The sequence below is a fragment of the Balaenoptera physalus genome (assembly GCF_965194825.1).
Source record: "Balaenoptera physalus genome assembly, chromosome: 20".
In the NCBI taxonomy this organism is placed as follows: Eukaryota; Metazoa; Chordata; class Mammalia; order Artiodactyla; family Balaenopteridae; genus Balaenoptera; species Balaenoptera physalus.
In genome coordinates, this window is record NC_138901.1 from 42,952,754 (window position 1) to 42,971,803 (window position 19,050).

The window sequence follows — 19,050 nt, forward strand, 5'->3', positions numbered from 1 at the left end:
GGAAATCTAAGAGCTTTCAAATAAAAGAAGGGGGGGGGGATAGTTATGAAGAACAAACGTATTTATTGAAAACATTAAAGTCTCAAGTGGCCATCTTATTTTTCACAAGAACAGATCTGCCTTGAAGCCACTGCAGAAGTTAATTAAAAACACCCCTGCCCATGGAAAGCTTTGACTGAAAATGTCTTTAAGGTTGTCCTGAAAAACATCAAATGCAGCAAAAAATTATTGAATACTCTTTCTCTTGCTCACCCCTTGCACTCTTGTGCACACTTTCTCTCTGTTTTAACTGTTCACTTCTCACGTGATAGGTTTCTCTGGCCATCTAACTGGGAATCAAAGCACAAAATGAAAGGTCGCTCTGACAACTGTCCAAACCTAGAATTTTAAAACTCATCTTCAAAATACCAGCAAAAAATCTTTTCTTACTGCTGTTCCCAGATTTAAAAGGACATAGAAAAAAACAAGAGACATATAATCTCTTTCTGTCACCCAATACATAGAACAGACTGAGACCTTTGTGTACACATACAAAGAAGCAAGTTCATCCTTTAATGAGAAGAAAGGCACTTCCCAAGTTCAGGCCAGAGACCTACAATTAACATCCCAGTTCTTAAAAAGATGTGAGCAACGGTGAACTGACCTAAATCCTGTATCATAGCAAATGGCCCAAATATTGAGAAACCAAGGTGGTAAAACACATTAAAAGGGAATTCTTTGTTATCATAGAACCAATCTAGTTAGAAAGTCACTTTCCATTTTCATATTCTCAATTTTTCTATCTGAAAAAATGGGTTAAAGTTTGCCACTTTGCTCTTTTACAGATACATGATACTCTGAACTCTTTGAAGGAAAGATAATGTGTGTAAATGGAATAAAGGGTAAATAAGATAAAGTCACTGCTTGATATTGCTCAAGCTATTATTGTATTATGTTGAAATTTTCCTTCTTTGAGATATTTCATATTTCAACAATTCCCCTTCCTTTATTTGCCAATGAGTGGTCTAAATAGGCTGAAAATGGGAACAAGGACAAATCAGATCAGAAAAGACAAGACTGCTCAAGTAGCCCAAGAGCCCTCTAAACAAGAGCCTTAAACTGCACAGCTACCTGTGGAGTCAGGTTCACTTGGCACCTGTTAGGGCCCACCAATACATGACAAAAGGTTAAGGGTTTCATAACATCCATGGTTAGGACAGAGGCACATCTTATGAGGCAAATGAAGTGTTTCAAATTCATGCAACCATTTAAGCTAAGAGAGGATAACCCCACTAGGTGAAACAATGGGATTTGTGAGTTTGGGTCTTTCTGTAACAAGGACAAGTGGCTTCTCTCTAGGACCAAGTCAAAACTTTGAGAAGCCTGCTTGACTACTGTACCTGTGCTGTCCTGGAGTCAGTCACTTCCTTGTACAGGCTGATGTCCAAGTAATAGCCAGACTCGTTTGTCAGGAAGAGGCGGATGGGAATTGCTTTTCCAGTTGGTGTCAGGCGAATGTTGATTTTCAGCTCTGCCTGGAGGACGCGTAACTTCCACAGCCGACTTCCATAGCGCATTACCATGCTCCGCACAGATTCCTCAATCTGACACAAACACATCACCAAGCATAAAACTTAAATTCCTTGTAACTAGGACCTGTTTTGGGTCTGCCCATCTTTGGGAAGGGAGGAATGGGAAAAGATGCTGGCTTCCGGAGATGTGTCCTCCATGCATTCCTTACAAAAAGTCACAGAGTTTCTCCCCAACCCTACTCTTGCTTAGAACAAGTCAGGGACAATTTCATGCTGGCCTGGCATTTGAGTGGTTTTCTCTGGCTCACGACACCCAAATCCGCGCAACTCCCTTCCTCTTTCCCAATTATATTCATATTCTATGTCAAAGATCTGCGATATCTAAAATTACAAACCATGGGATTTAAGAGAAAGCCCCAAATAAGAATAAAATCTCTAGTTAAACAGCTATTAAGTAGCATTTATATGCACAGTAACTATGTTTCATTGCACTTTCAGGACCTTAAATCAACATAGCAATTACCACCATGAGCTTTTTTCCATACAATTTTATTAAACTTTATAATATATGCTTCTTGGTAAATTGCACAAATTAAAGAAAGGCAATTTGTAGGTGGTGCTAGAATGTTCTCTCTAAACAGAGCTCTGAAACTTGGTCACTGCCAAGTTCAACTGGGACTTAAGTAGATGGGGCAGATGTTCCCTCATTTCTCTAAGCTTTATACCAAGAGAGCTTAGTGCTCCTAGTTTTCAGGGGTCAGCGAGTTATTTTAACCAAATGGCCTTAGATGTGATTTTTCCTTATTGACATACTAAAGCAAAAAAGAATTTTTTTCCAATAGCGTTACAGGCAGCTAGGACATACTACTCAAAATTAATGTTTTCTTAAATGAAGTATCTCTCTAAAATCCTTTCTCAAGTTCTTCGAACATCTTTTTAAAAAATTTCATACCACCCTTCTCTTGTGGCTCTTCAGAAGTGTGTGCCACCCTTGTAGTTTGTTTCTGCTCCAAAGAAGTTCAGGTTAAAATGGATTTCAAGGAGTTAACGTCTCTATTCCCACACTTGCTTGTTAACCAAGAGATATCTATCCATTCTTTTTTCGAGGGAACAAAAGTCAACACCTCTATATACAGGAAATTGACAGCTATCTATGATTAGAAAGACAGAGCCAGGGCATATGAGTGTTTGGAGTGGAAACAGAGAGGCTGATAGCAAAAACTCATTGAGAAATGATAAGTCATATCTACAAATATATATAGTTATATAGTGTCCAGGGCACGTTTTAAGTCTTCTAGTTTCATCAGTCCCAGAATGCTCAGGAGAACCTTTACTTAAACTGGATGATGAGACTTCATGAAACTCAATGAGTAGCCCTGTCCTTGGCTTTCCTGACAGACAAAGCAACCAATCAGTAGTTTGGAGTCTTGAAGAAAAGAAGTACAAAACGATTTCTCAGGTCTTAGATGTTAAGTTCAAAAAGCAAAAGTCCATGCCTACAATAGCAGAAAGGGTTCTCCTATTCAAATTCCAAAATATCATGAAAAGGTTAGAGAGAACAGAAACAGAGAGCAACCTGTCTTTACTACACCTGGGATAAAAGGTCAAGTACAGAATCACCTTGTTTTCCTTCCTTAAATTATATGGAATGCATTTTAGAATAGAGCCTCAGGGAAGAAAACATACATAAATATATGCAGAATTCCATATCAACCAAATTCTCTCTCCATGGAAAAATACTAAAGAGAACTAAGTTAGACACTTTGGGAAGGTGTATTACTTCCCCAAGGCCACCAGGTGACCTGTGAAAAGAAGCAGTAATTTTGCCAAAATGCCCAATAATAACAAAGTTAGTTATTCCAGATGAGAAATCCTAGGGAACTAAATAAAATAGGACTGCTATCATGGCAAATATCATAAAACAGGTACCAACAGAAGAAGAGGAAGAAGTTTTGCATTTTTCTACTGCAAATAAGTGACCAGCATTATTAACATCCTACCACCTTCAGTTTTGGGGTCTGCTTTCAATGGTTACAGCACATTTTTGACACCATCCCAGAAACCCAGTCCTACAAGCATTCTGTAAACTTTAAAGATCAAGGGTTCAGTCAGCTGACCAAGAGTACCTGTTTCCAGGTCCAAGTGCAAAGAAACATGAATGAATCTCTCTGCTTGTGTTGGCGAGTGCTGGCAGAGAAGCTAAGGAGAAATGTACCTTTGAAGGGTCCATGATGACTGTAGGCACAAAGTTGAGGAAGATGTGGTTGCAGTCAGTCCGGACATTTGTATTATTAAAAGCGACCTCCAACTCATCCATGGCTTCTAGGAGCAGCCGCTCCCCTTCATTTTGTAGATATTCAAAGGAAGCTTCCTATGCAGGAAAGAAAATCACCACCAACATTAATGTGTTTTAAAAGAGGTAATAAAGAAACAGCTGTTAAACACATGAAAGAATGCTCAACATCATTAATCATTAGAGAAATGCAAATCAAAACTACAATGAGATATCATCTCACACCGTCAGAATGGCCATTATCAAAAAATCTACAAACAATAAATGCTGGAGAGGGTGTGGAGAAAAGGGAACCCTCTTGCACTGTTGTTGGGAATGTAAATTGATACAGCCACTATGGAGAACAGTGTGGAGGTTCCTTAAAAAACTAAAAATAGAACTACCATACGACCCAGCAATCCCACTACTGGGCATATACTCTGAGAAAACCATAATTCAAAAAGAGTCATGTACCAAAATGTTCATTGCAGCTCTATTTACAATAGGCAGGACATGGAAGCAACCTAAGTGTCCATCAACAGATGAATGGATAAAGAAGATGTGGTACATATATACAACGGAATATTACTCAGCCATAAAAAGAAACAAAATTGAGTTATTTGTAGTGCGGTGGATGGACCTAGAGACTGTCATACAGAGTGAAGTAAGTCAGAAAAAGAAAAACAAATACCGTATGCTACCACAGATATATGGAAGCTAAAAAAAAAAAAAAAGAAAAAAAAATGATCAGAAGAACCTATGGGCAAGACAGGAATAAAGATGCAGACCTACTAGAGAATGGACTTGAGGATACAGGGAGGGGGAAGGGTAAGCTGGGACAAAGTGAGACAGTGGCATGGACATTTATATACTACCAAACGCAAAATAGATAGCTAGCGGGAAGCAGCCGCACAGCACAGGGAGATCAGCTCGGTGCTTTGTGACCACCTAGAGGGGTGGGATAGGGAGGGTGGGAGGGAGGGAGACGCGAGAGGGAAGAGATATGGGGACATATGTATATGTATAACTGACTCACTTTGTTATAAAGCAGAAACTAACACAGTATTGTAAAGCAATTATACTCCAGTAAAGATGTTAAAAAAAAAAAAAGAAACAGCTGTTATACATACTTAAGCAGTAGCATGTCACAAGTCATAAGGCACCTGTTGCAGATGTTATTTACCCTTCTCCCTAGGGTCAACCCAATGACCACAGGCAGCAGGGGCAGGCAAGGGTCAGATAAAGACCTGCCAGACCTTCCTCCTGCCTCTTATGTATCCTTTCCTTCCAACAGGTGGAGATGCTGGGTATCCCCAGAGCAGCAACCCCACTAGGGTTATATCCCACATATGGCAAACAGAGCAGCTTAGAAAGGAAATCTGTTTAGAAAGGAAAAGCTGCAGAAAGGTTACAGCTATAGGATGCAGTAACAACTAACACACCAGCAAGCACCTTGCTATGTACAGAAAGCATCCCACCTCTAGACAGGTTTACAATGGGGTAACCTCTAACTTTTCTCCTTATCCTCTATCATCATCTAACCTTCCCTGTGATTTCTCTGTTAGCATGCTTTTTCATTTTCTCAAGCGAGTACTATCATGCTTCCATTACCAAGACAACTTAAATTAAAGGGGGGAAAAGCCCTTCATTACATGGAATATTTACTTCTGTGAGAGAAATGACTCTCAGACTTCTGCTGGTTATTGGAGAGTAGGATGAAAGGGAACAAGAGCCTTGATTCAAAAGAGGAAAACCTGATTTTGACCCATGCCTGTTTCTCTGTCCCTTCCCTCAGGGATAACTTCCCATTAAAGTACAGCACCCACCTTGGTGACCAGATCAGAATGTCTGATGATTGCACGGACAAAGAACCTGTAGTCTGTCACTTCTATGCCCACTTCCACCTTGGCTGCTCCAAGGTACAGGTGCATCTTGTGATTAGCACATGGGATGGCAGTAAGGTCAAAATTTCTCATCCGGTTCAGCTCTAACTGGAAAGCTAGGGCAGGCTCCAGGTGACGGTAGATACGATCTTCCTCAAACTGAACGCAAGAAAAAAACAGCTCACAAAGAGGCAGTTACAAAATTATATTATGAAAGTGTATGTAAAAGAGATGCTTAAAAATATAAACATAAGCCATGATGTGCCAATGAGTCAAAAAAGGAGCTACATACAAGGAAAATGCTAGAGCTTATATAAGATTAGGCACTAAAGTCCCTGTTTACTTTGCAAGCTTTCATCATTCATGCTTTTACAAGTGGTGATGCTCTCCATTAAAAACAAACAAAAAACACCAATTCCCTCAGATCTCCTGTAGCATTTAAAGCCTTCATAATTCATTTTTTTAAAACAGTAAACCAGACTGCTTCACATTAATATCTATTTCACATACCAATATTTCAGTTTTACCCAACTAGTCTAAAACGCTTATGGGCAGGTCTTATACTCTTATCATTTCTGGCAGAGTAAAAAGGACATAGTAAATACTTGGAAAACAAACATCATACAATTTTTAAAAATAGAGATATTTGGCTCTGGACATCCTGTATCCATACATAATTATTTACCTACCTTTTTTTAAAGTTGTATTGACATTTACTCTACGTTTTGCTGAAACTAGACATGTAAAGAGTATATGCCCATTGAGTGAATGGAGAGAGAGAGCCAAAAACATAACCTGGTAATAGGAAGAAACCAACATGGTCTGAAATTTTATATTTTAAAATTGAAAAACAAATGCTCATAAACAAGACGTGAGGATAAATGAACTGTCTGTGGGTGACAAGAATAATCCTATTAAGTATTGTAGCCCTTTAATATTACATCATTAGGATTATCCTAAGGCATAGAGATGATTTTGAAAGTTATCACTTTCTTTGGGTAGGTCAATACATTTGATTGTTTCCTAAACCAAACTCTTTCAGAAGGGAGCCTTTATTAGTTCTAAGACACACGTAAGGCAAGGGGAAGCATACGTTCAATTAGAGGAAGGAGAATGGAGAGAAATACGGCAAAGATAAGCTACTCTTGGGCTTTTAAGGAAAAAACAAAGATTAAACAAAAAAAAAGAAGAGGAAAAAAATCAGTTCTTACCTTATCCCTTGCTCGGAATGTGAAAAACTTAGGGAATTCTCTCTGTGTTAAAGAAGGGGGGGAAATGTGTCAGTCCTTCATATATATGGCTCTTTGGGGATAAACACATAGTACAGAAACAGTCAAGCATCTAGAAGACAGTTGCCTAGAAAACATGTTCCTTACCTGGGCTTAGCCTGGGGAATATGCATGATCCTCTGGGTAACCATCACTTTGACCCCACTTACGAATTTGAGAACCACCACACTATTAACCTAATTTTAATAGCTACCCTGTTCTAGGGAAAGAAAAAATATGTATTTTTTCATCTCCCAAGTGGAAAAAGTCTTCTTTGGTATTGCTCTTGGCAGAACCTGGCAAATAAGACCAATACACCTGAATTCTGCAGCACTGCAATAGTAGTTACTGGACTGATTTCCCAAGTTTCTCCTTAAGAAACTCTTAAAATGTAAACTAGCCAGACAGCATAGAATCCCCAATCCATGTTTTTTTTTCCTCATTCACTCTTAAGTCAATAATTTCAAAGGTTTAAACAATGACATTTCAAGACAAAGAAAAGTACAAGATGTTACTTTGGTTCATACCACTATATGTATAGGAAAGAATGGGGTGGAACTAGTGAACGTGTAATCATTAGGTCTTACTGCTCTTTTGCAGGGCATTACACGAGAAAGCAACCAATTTACTAGAACCTTATTAATTAACAAAGATGAATTCAATTAGCAGAGTCCATTAGTTTCTGAAATTTAACTTATTAACACCAAATACTCCTGTTTCTCGGATGGGAAGCTCTACCGGCAGTGCTGGAATCAAGTCATTACTATTTGCCTCTATAGGAGGTTTTATTAAGGCATCTTCTTCATTATGAGTGCAATGTAATCAAACACTTATTGGTACAAGGCAGAGAGACCAGGACTAGCTGCCTAAATACCCCTCAATGAACTTAAGGAACCATGAAGGAAACATGAACTGAAAGCCTTGTAGGTGGCAGGTGCTCTCATGTGTTGACCGCCGAATGCTCTCAACAACCTCTTAGGAAAGTATTGTGACCCCCAAAGGTGAACTTGGGTCTCTAATGCCAGAGCCTGTACCCTTTCATCTCTACCTCTTAAGTGTAGGGTGTTACCTGTCTATTCTTTTTTTCCGTTCCCCCAGCTGTGCCACACGGCTTGCAGAACGTTAGTTCCCTGACCGGGGATGGAACCCGAGCCCTCTGCAGTGGAAGTGCGGAGTCCTCACTACTGGACCACCAGGGAAGTCTCTCTATTCTTATTTTAATCCAAATTCCTTATTTAGAGGACTTCTCTTTCATGAGACAAAAGACAAAAACCCCAGAAATTAAAACTTTAAAGAAAAAAAAACAAAGCAAAACTCGTGGCTCTTGAGTTGATGGAGAACTTCTTGAATACTTTCCACAGGTCTTAGGCTTCACCTTAACTAAAGCTTGCACAGTTAATAAATCTTTTTACATTTTCCTTGGCATTTTAACTGTAAAACGGCATTTAATAGGCTTCTAGGAGCTTGTTTAGCAAGGCCAGGAAACCACTTGTCCAGGCTTGGGTCTTTAAAAGCCCTTTGAAAGTGGATTTACACAGCACTGATCTTTTACTGATGACGTTTTGTCCTAAATAATTCTCTAATTCCCCCTGAACGATAATGAAGAGCATGGGGATGACTTCAAGGTTAAGCAGGAAGACGTTGAGCTGAGTTGTCAGTAGATTTCATGCTCAGGGCTTTATATAGTCTCTGTTTTGGTTTTATTCTCAAGAGGTAGGCTTTCAGAGCATTAGCTAAAAAGTAACACAAGTCAAAAAAGGAAGGGTAACAAAGTCCTTCCATGAAATTTTCTGAAAGAAAAGTCAAGAAAAGTAATGATACAATCTTTCAAGCACACACTCCTCTATTCCTCCATAACTTTAGTTAATTAGTTAACTAAAATAGTTACTTAGTATACCATTTACTCAAGTGTGTATAGTGGTAGGAACAAAATGATTTTCCTTCAAAAACATAACAAAAGTAAGCAAGAAACATTTTATTTACTACTATTGCAATTAAGAAAATGTGTAGTAACTGAAAGGCACAAAAAGCAAACAAGTGAATGGAAATAAATATCTTTACTACAAATAATGAAAAAGACTGACGAATTCTTGGCAGAGGTGGGCAAAGACTACCAATCAGAAAAATCACTTTCATTAAGGTTAGCTAAGAAAAGGTGTTATGAGGACTTCCCTGGTGGCGCAGTGGTTAAGAATCCGCCTGCCAATGCAGGGGACACGGGTTCACCAGAACTACTGAGCCCACGTGCCGCAACTACTGAAGCCCGCGCACCTAGAGCCCGTGCTCCGCAACAAGAGAAGCCCCTGCTCGCCACAACTAGAGAAAGTCCCGTGCAGCAACGAAGACCCAACGCAGCCACAAAAAAAAAAAAGGTGTTATGAGATGACATGAACAAACGTTCTTAAACTTTTGAATAAATTTTTAGCTCCACAGTAAAGTCCTCAATTTAAGCATGAAGCATTCAGAACAGAAGATGGCAAGAACTTCCATACAACGGGAAACCAGGATTAATGAACAATTCTTCAAGAGACAGGGAAGTCTGAGGACTTTTATAGAAAGTCACTTTTTTTTGGCACTCAAAAATCACAGAAATACAGAAAACACAGAAAAGAAGAAATCCAAAAGTCTGATTCTGTAGTTTTAATAAATTCCTTCATCCTACCACATCCTCATGCGGCCAATTTTTCCACTAACAGCATTCATGCTTATTCCATCACTAATGTAATTGCTTTCCAGGCATTCTACTAGTGTTATAGGCAAATATCATAATTGAATGTACACAAAGAAAAACGCTCTTAGTGTGCTGGTACCAAAAAACAAAAGAATGCAACATTTCTCAGGAAGAAATTATACCCCTGCTGTGTTCTAATCAGCCAACCATCATCAGGACAATCAAAATAATTTGCCTAAATTAGCCAATCAAGACACCCTGCAAATCAGAGAATGTGAAAACCTGCAACAGAAAACATCATAGCTGATTATGATACTAATAATCGTGTTAAAAACCTAATGAGATGAAGAAATTGGAAGCTTGCTGGTGCAATTCTCTTTTACCTCAACACACTGAGAACTAATTATATAGACTGTAATTAAAACAAAATCTCAAACCAAACCTTCTGAAAAACAAATAGTTGATCCACTAGCAAACAGAACTACCATTTTTTCCCCAGCTTTACTGAGATATAATTGACATATCAATTATTTTTAAAGAAATGAACTACTAACCATGATAACTGTTTTCGATAGCGGGCTCTTCCTTCAGGCGCAAATGATCCAAAACATTTAAAGTGGGAGTCACTCGCATAAAATCAGTAAAACTGCAATTATCTCCTAGGTGATTTACAGCAGAATTTTTTAAAATTTCATGAAATCTTACAAACAAGAAACAAAAGGAAACTTACAGATGAAAAAGTGATTTGGAATCTCATCACGTTGTTTAGACCTAATGCTTTGTTTAGGCGGCAAAGGATAAGAAATCCGAGAAACATGCATTTTAGTATCCTTAACAAAACTTTGCTGGAAACAATATGGAAAGCTTCATAAAGTAATACTTCTATTCCAATTAAACACCTTCTGCTGCACTTTTTGGAATTCTAGATCTGAAACGTGAGTGAAACAGATAGAGACAATACTCATAAAACTAGAGAACTGCAGCTTATATAGCTGCAGAAATTCAAAGAGCCTGTTCTTTTGCTTTCAAGGCTTCAATTTTTTTTTTTTTTAATATGAAGAAGATATTTACAAGGCTAGACTTGTTTTTCCTCAAACTTTCTGTTTAAATAATCAATGTTAAGCAATTATGCAAGTCCCATTATGGGTACTTGATTTAATTAGACGGTTATGGAAAGAGACTCATCACCAAGCCTCCTTAATGCTGGTGACTACTGCCCGCTCAGAACAGTCTCCACGTAGAACCAAGAGGCTTAGGCAGCAGCAGACATTCAGCCGAACAGCTCTTTGGGGACTGTGGTGATTAAACAACGAAGTTTTGGAAATAATTCCAGCCTTCGCTGGCATGTGAATAAACACCTAACAATAAACACACTCTCTAGGAACCCCCATGCGGTCTGGCCCTCTTTTGCCTTGTTCTGGTTCTGAAGCAGTTTGAGAGACGATGATTACGTAACAGCACGGCTGCCTCCTTCCACACCAGCCAATGTTGTTCTTGAACCAAACTTGGTAACCTTCCTCCTCTCCTTGCCCCTTCCTGCGCACATTCCCTCTTCTACTCGAGAATATAGGGATTTCGCAGTGTAGAACAGGGGAGGCTGCATACATCACAGCGGATTACCAAGAAGCCAGAGAGGTCAAGGGATTCATCTCTAACACTCCCAGAAAGCGTCCACTTTTTCACACTATACTAACTATGGGGCAAGCACACATCAGACGACGTGACAGAGGCTAAGCGTCCTTCAAGCTACCACCAACAGAGGAACTCAGAGCAGCACCATGACAGTGAGTCCCAGATTTGCACAACTCCTGCCAAGGCTTCCTGGATATTGCAGATCCTGGCCAGAGTTCAGTAATAGTTGCCCTTGCCCCCTGTGTAACCGCTAATCATTTCTCAGGGGCCTAACATAAAAACACCCTAACTCCTCTGCCATCCAATTCTTCAGAGCAAATCCAGTTCATACCTAAAACCTTAATGTTCTCTATGTCCTAAAACAACCTTTCCTACACTTATGACAAATCAAGTCACTTGATAATTTAACTGATTTCCCATTTGATGCCACTACAAATAGAAACTGTACAATAAGTCCCAGAAAGACCCCCTGCTGGGCTCATTTCCTAGCAGATTTTGCTTAGACATGTCCCTATTCAACTTAAATCCAGAAATATTAAGAGAGCAGGGAGAAAAAATGTTTTAAATCTATAGATGTATTCTAGGACAGGATATAGATTCAAAGATAGAAAGTATCAAAAAAAAAAAGAACAAGGTCCATGAGAATTAAGCACTTTGGCTTTAAAAATTTTTTAGTGGAGAGTTTTAATTTATCATAGAATGCTTATTATAAAAAACCAGTTCATGTGCTATAGACATGAAGACTCTGTCTGAACCATTACGAAAAAGGAAAACAATTTTACAAATTCAGTATTATTCCCCAGAATAATGTATTATTCCAAAGGCAGTTACAAAAGAAAAAAATCACATTAACACTAAAGAACCTAGCCCAATACTCTTCCCAGATCCAGCATGTCTACCTGAGTTCTGATCAGCATCTACCAGCTATAGTATTTATTCATGGGCTCTCATACTCTATCCCCAAGTATCAATTTTATTCTCTAAGCTCCTTATTTTTCTTCCTAAAGCCCCAGGGTTCTCTTTAAGCTCCTCATACTTCTCCACTGCCTCCAGTTTCCTATCTACAGTTATTGATTGATATATATCTCCACTCTGCTTGATTTCCTGACATCAATAACACAGGGGCGTTGTGGAGTCCACAACATTTCCTAAAGCGTTTTAGAAAATCCTAGCTCTTTAGCCTGCAGGCTAGGCTCTCTTGTTTCTCTATAGACTAGACCAACAGGGTGAACCGTGAGAAGGAAAACAAAATGTCAAGTGCTAGAGACCTAATAAACAAAAGGGCAATAAAAGCAACCACACACAGGTCCTTGAGTTTAGGAAGTCCTTTCCAGCATCCCAAATGTTATCTGCATTATTGCCATTGAGCAGGGCTTGAAAACTAACTTAATCATCTTAATTGCGAAAAACAAAACAAAATAAAATTCTCATCAGAAATATTAAGACTTCTTAATATCCTTTGGAATCTTACTTCACCACATTAGGATCAATTTTTAAAGAAATATTGTGACTCCAATCAGCCATTTTAGAGAATGACATCTTGACTGCAAACTGGATTTTTGACCTCACTGCTATAATCGTATTGCGTATGATCATACACATATACACCACAGTTCAGATGCCAGGCTATTAACTTAGTTCTCTTTATTAAAATTTTTCAATAAAAATTTTAAACTCACAAATATTAGTAGTTAATTCAGTTAAATGGGAGAAAAAGCAACTTAATTTTTATTTATTTCCTCCTCCTAGAATTAATGTAAGATGAAAACACCAACTTGGGCTCTGTTAAGGCATTTTAAATAATAAATGATTGTTCTTCAGAATTGACAGTTCTCAGTAACAGAACTTGAATCCATCTTTGGTAGAAGCCAAGACCCCAAGTACGATTGGCAGTTCTTGATTACTGATTAGCTGTGTGCACAGAAGAAATTACTAGTTAGCTCCTGCTTCTACCTTATTCATCTGGATAAATGCATGTGCTCATTCTTAACTATTTCTCAGACATATACTGAGAATTCATTATAGGGTAAAAAAGGAGGAAAAAAAAAAAAACCTGTAGTTTGAATACGCTATAGAAGAACTGAATATTCATTATAATACTTTTTCAAAGAAGAGGGACCAAACATCAGACCAGCCCTTCTAAATAATCAGCAGGTAACAGATAAAACAGTAATAATCTTTCACCACTGTTGCTCTTACTTACATGAAATCTCTGATCCACCTCATAGTTGACCTGTTTTCTGAAATCCTTTCAAATAAAAGACAGAAAGGAAGGAAAAACAGAAGAAGAGGTCAATTATTAATAAAATTAAAAACCAATTGAGTAAAAGGTGATGACTTTAAGGCTTTTTCTTGATTAAATTTATACCAAAACAGTTATTTCTTTGCATAAATTCTACAAGTAAGCATATGATTATAATTCCATTTTTCACTTTTAAAGTTCTAGCAGCAGCATAAGAAATATTAAAGAGATGCATAATTCACATGCCAATACCTTTTGTGCAACCAGGAAAGTAAGGCGCCGGATCCCATGCTCAACCAGGGTAGCTTTCTACAAACAAACATGCAAAAACAGAAGCTAGATGAGATCTCCATTCATCCTAAATTTTAGCCCATTCAGTCCTCAGAAGGCTGTGATTGCACTAAGCACTGTTTTGGATACCTATGTCTTGACTCAGTATCTTCAAATTTGCAAATAAACAAATCTCAACCTGGCTCCTGGGAATAAGACTTACAGAATAGGTTTTAAATATTGACCTGGACAAAACTGAAAGAGAACTCTGTGGAGGAGAAAAGGTCACATGAGGCCAACTAAATTCTCTAAGGACTGATACATATCAAGGTAGACCTTAACACAATTTCTGCTTATAGAAATTACACTGGTGGGCACGTATTTAAATGTGAAGATCAATACTGATATAGAAGCTAAACGAAATCAGGTAGAGGAAAAAAAAGAAATTCCATAAAATGGAAAATTAAAGTCCTAAACTGTTATTTAGACTATAGAAATCACCTACCATCTGATACAGCATTCCCAGAATTCAACCTAACAAATCCTAACCTTTTCAGCTCTAAAACATTTCCTCCCTACTTTATATGAAGGTATTTTAAAAAAGATTCTCTTTAAAAGTTGTTAAAAACAATGTCTAACAGGCTTTTAAATTTAGTGATTATTCATACTTCCGCTTGGTACAGGCAAGCAGTATATTAGAAGAGACCAGCAGTTTCAAGACAGCCCCTTATGTGAGTCTTGGGCCTTTGGCTCTAAGCCTTCCTCTATCCTGTACTGTTCTCTCATCTCAAAAGGCAGAGACAAAGAAACAGATTAATGAACTAAGTAAAAGACATGCTCTTAAAGGTCCCTAATAAAGAGGGGCTACATGGCAGCAAGTAGAAAAGCAATCCCACCCATTGAATGACCTGAAAACATACATGAATAACACAAATAGAAAAAATATGTGGACTTTCACAACCTACACCCAGACTTTAATTTGATCACATTCTTTAACCGAGAGATATATCCATAAGCCAACTCTTAACTTTCTTGATATTATATAGTTTTTAAATCCAAATTGGCTACCCCTCATAAACAAGCACATCCCTGGGCCATTTCCTCTTATTTTTCCATTTTTATTATGGCGTTGCTTAGTAACAAAATTAACAGGATAAGCAAAAGATAACTGGAAAAAATTAATTTCCTAATAATAAATTCCCAGGTCAAATATAAATAAATTTTGGTTTAACTACATTTAAAAATGATTGGGGGACTTCCCTGGTGGCACAGTGGTTGAGAATCCGCCTGCCAATGCAGGGGACACGGGTTCGATCCCTGATCCGAGAAGATCCCACATGCCGCGGAGCAACTAAGCCCGTGCGCCACAACTACTGAACCTACACTCTAGAGCCTGCGAGCCACAACTACTGAGCCCGTGTGCCTAGAGCCTGTGCTCTGCAACAAGAGAAGCCACTGCAATGAGAAGCCGGCGCACCGCAACGAAGAGTAGCCCCCGCTCACCACAACTAGAGAAAGCCTGCGTGCAGCAACGAAGACCCAATGCAGCCAAAAATAAATAAATTAATTAAAAAAAAAAAAGATTGGTACTGGTATCATACCCATTAGGGTAAATAACCAAGTATTTGTAGTATAAGAAAAGAAAGGGAGGAAGGGAGGGAGGGAGGGAGGGAGGGAGGAAGGGAGGGAAGGAGGAAGGAAGGAAGGGAGGAAGGAAGGAAAGAAGGAAGGAAGGAAGGAAGGGAGGGGAGAGGGAGGGAGGAAGAAAGAGGTGGGGTGGGGCGGTTGGTAGTTCTCTGACTCTCAGTGTGCCAAGGAACAGAAACATTTCTTCTGACACCAACAAAGAATTCCACTACAGCCAAGTCCTTCAAAGACAAGCATCAATAGCTATGTTCTGGCAAGGGAAGAAAATAACTTTAATAATGCCATAATTTAAAATCAAAATTGTTATTGCTTTAAAAATTCCACAAGTGGCTGACAATAACAGCAGAGCAACAGGATTCTGATTACATTGTAATAACGCGGGTCTCACAGCAAGTCCACAGCTATTACCCAGCGATTAGGCGTCAGCACCTGGAGAAACTCCATTTACACTGGCTGCTTCAATCTCCTCCACAAGTCATTTACAAATATATGATCCTAATTTCTATGAGAGAAAAAAAGACATGCTGGGACTAGAAGATTATTTGGACAATTTGGATCAACCTATTTGATAGTTTAATGTGTGCTTTAAAAAAAAAAAAACTTTTTCTAAAGTGCTAGGAGCATGATCATGAAGTGAAAAACAAAACTAGTTATCACTTTAGCTTTTTTAAAAATTGCTTTTGCTTCCTTTTCTTTCTTATATTTTTTCAAAACAAGTAGGTGAAAATGCCTAATATGCCTGGGTAAGCACGGCACGTGATGCACTAAATAGCTTCTTCAAGCTTGGAATGTTGGCACAGTCTACCCTTTCCCTACTGAACAGCCACAGGCAAAGACTCTGGGTTTCTCTGTGCCTCAGTTTACAAGTCCAGTAAAGGAAAAAGGTAATTTCTTATCATCAATTAATGTTACAAATATACATAGTGAAAATGAAGAAACTGCCTCTTTAAATCAATGTGTGATGATATACGTCACTTAGAACTGAGGGTAATAAAAAGCCTAAAGTTGAGGTCAAAACAATCAAATGTGGGCAATTAGTGCCTCAAAACCTGGGAAGAAACTCTCATAGATTATTCCATCAAGCAACAGCATTAGTAGCCATGCACAACATTAGGACTCTTCCAAGTAAGGTCATCTTGGTCACTGGTCTCAGGTTAACTTTATGTGGTCATGCATGAGTCAAGGGCAAGAAGGAAGTTAGATTTCTCTTCTAAGGAAAAATTCCGAGGCGTGACTCCTACTTTTACTTCTCTGGAAGGACCTTTCCTCACCACAATCCCACAGTCAGTTCATGTGCTGTGACAGCATCATGGGGAAAATGCTATGACACACGTTAAGCATAAAATTACCATCTTTTCCTGGGTATCAACCATTAGCGTTATATGATGTGAATGCCTATGGCACTAATTGTTTATACCGCTAAATTAAATTTTTAAAAATCTATTGAGTTCTTTCTTTATGACAAGCACTACGGACTAGGTGCTTTCCATTCAAAGAACACACATAGGTCTTGTCATTAAGGGCAGCTGAGGAAGGGTACTTTGGCAACTATCATATATCGTAATGAAATATAACTGTAGATGATCATTTTGAACATTAGACTCTAAGCATCTTCAGGGCTAGGAATGTATTATTTACTAAAGCACCTAGATCTGTGCCCCCTAGAGCTGGCATCAAAGCCTTAAATTCTAGTTTTTGCTCTATCATCTACCAGCTGGTGATTAAAGGGCCTTAATCTCTCGAGCTTGAGCTTTTTCCCACATGTACAATTGAAATAATTCCTGACTAACCTAACCGCATGGGATTGTGGTAAGGTGCAAATAAAAAAATTTATACAGACAGTCTTTAAAAATAAAAAGTATTATTATTGTTAATCAATTTATGCTGACCAATTAGAAATTCAAGGGAGAAAAATACATTTTAGTTAGGGCTATGCAGAGAAGTCCTCATAGAAGAGGGAAATTTTGAGACAGTTCTTAAAACAAGCAGGATTTAGAAAGGGGGGGGGGGGCGGAGAGAAGGGAAGGAGGGAGGGAAGAAAGAATGAAAGAGGAAAACATTCCAGAAAAGGGGCAGTAGAAGAGATCAAGCAAACAAGGTAGATGAGATAAAGACTTAGGTCTTTTCGTGGAACAGCAAAGGCTAGGTTGTTAGCCTTCATTAATAGGCTGATGTCCAATATCAAGGTAAGGAGGTATCCTGAAGGCAAGAGAGAGTCACTGTTGAGTGGGAGAATAACTTGGTAAGGGGGCACTTTAGACATTTAATTCTGTGGTAGTGAGCAGAATGGAAACTACCTCGAGGGGAAGAGTGAGGGTCACAAGCAAACCTGTCGTGGTGTCTCGGGTATAAGGTGAGGAAGGGTCTAAACTAGAAAGATGGCAGTGGGAATTTAAAAATGGAAAAGAGGGGGGAGGGAAGAAAGGAAGGAAGGAAAGGTGGGTAGGGAAGGAGGGGTAGAATAATGGAACAGCAAACAAAAGGAAGAAGTCAATGATTTCTGCATGATTGGGGGCAAAGGGTTTGGTTACTTGGTTTTTTTTGTTTTTGTTTAGCTTTTTGATAGGGGAGAGGGGGAATCAGAAGAGGTGAAGGAAAATGATAGGAATTTACATTTAAACTATATGGAGTTTGATGTTAACACAAGATATCCAAGTGACATAAAATTGCAAGGAGGATGGAAGTATAACACATATTTTCAAGGCTGGGATGGAAGGACTCAGAGGGGGCCTGAGGGGAGTTTGGGCCTAGACATGCAGAGTTAAGTCACCAAGGGGAATTCAGCAGATGACTGGAAGTTCCAGACTGGAGCTCTGGAAAAGATTCAGGAATACAACTTCCCTTCCTTAAAACATTTTAAACACTTGAGGTCTAAATTTCTTGACATAAAAAAATATATGCATTTTATACTTTTGAATCACTTCGGAATTTTACCCCTACAAGCAGAACTATGTGAAAGACATAGCTGTTATCAGTGATAGGCCTTATATGTAGCAACTGATAAAAGGATGGATATGACACACAGCGAGAAGGAAAGTGGCCATTACCAGTTTCCATCCAATTGAGGACTTACATTTTGCTGGGTAAACTCTCGGAACATAGCCGCTAGCCTGTCATCCTCGATATCACAGTCAGTTTTGATAGCCACATTCAGAATGTGAATTGGTTCATCCCTGGGGATCTGTAACCCAAGAACACAAGGCAAGGAAATTAGGAGACTGGCTAATACAGAGATGGAGAGAAGTTATAGTACTTGGTAGGATACCTGAAAAACAGATATGGCCCACAGGACATCTTCTGCTAGTATGAATAAGCAAAATGAAACCACTGCCCAACACCCACAATGGAGATTAAATAAAGACACCTAACTTTGAAAAAATAAGGCAGCAAAGGCATTAGCTAAAGGCGGCCCCAAATCTTGGCTTGATATGAACTTGAAGACCACTATGTCTCAACTTTTTCACCAATAGAATGGGAATGAAACCGTTTGCAATATCTCTTCACAGAATGTAAAGGAAAATGAGTGAAAGAAGCCATCTGAACATATTCCCATATAACATATTTCTAAACAGTGGAAGTATCAAACCATGGGAAAATAACCTGGTAGGGAAAAAACAGGACGCGTTTGCAGAGAAATGAAAAGAAGGGAAAGAA

General features: G+C 38.7%; 1 protein-coding gene across 7 annotated transcripts in view; it reads right to left on the reverse strand.

Moving 5' to 3' along the window:
• The window catches only part of ACACA (acetyl-CoA carboxylase alpha), a 233,139-nt gene that overhangs the window by 54,945 nt on the left and 159,144 nt on the right, over nucleotides 1–19,050 (reverse strand). For all 7 annotated transcript variants that reach the window (XR_014257243.1, XM_082439871.1, XM_082439870.1 and 4 more), the window contains 7 exons: nucleotides 18,470–18,577; nucleotides 13,732–13,788; nucleotides 13,441–13,485; nucleotides 6,878–6,919; nucleotides 5,610–5,825; nucleotides 3,727–3,882; nucleotides 1,380–1,583 (listed from right to left, as the gene is read on the reverse strand). Coding sequence is in view for 6 of the 7 variants with exons in the window: in XM_082439871.1 (XP_082295997.1) it covers nucleotides 1,380–1,583; nucleotides 3,727–3,882; nucleotides 5,610–5,825; nucleotides 6,878–6,919; nucleotides 13,441–13,485; nucleotides 13,732–13,788; nucleotides 18,470–18,577 (828 nt within the window). In the remaining variant the exon portion in view is untranslated. The remainder of the gene's footprint in view (nucleotides 1–1,379; nucleotides 1,584–3,726; nucleotides 3,883–5,609; nucleotides 5,826–6,877; nucleotides 6,920–13,440; nucleotides 13,486–13,731; nucleotides 13,789–18,469; nucleotides 18,578–19,050) is intronic.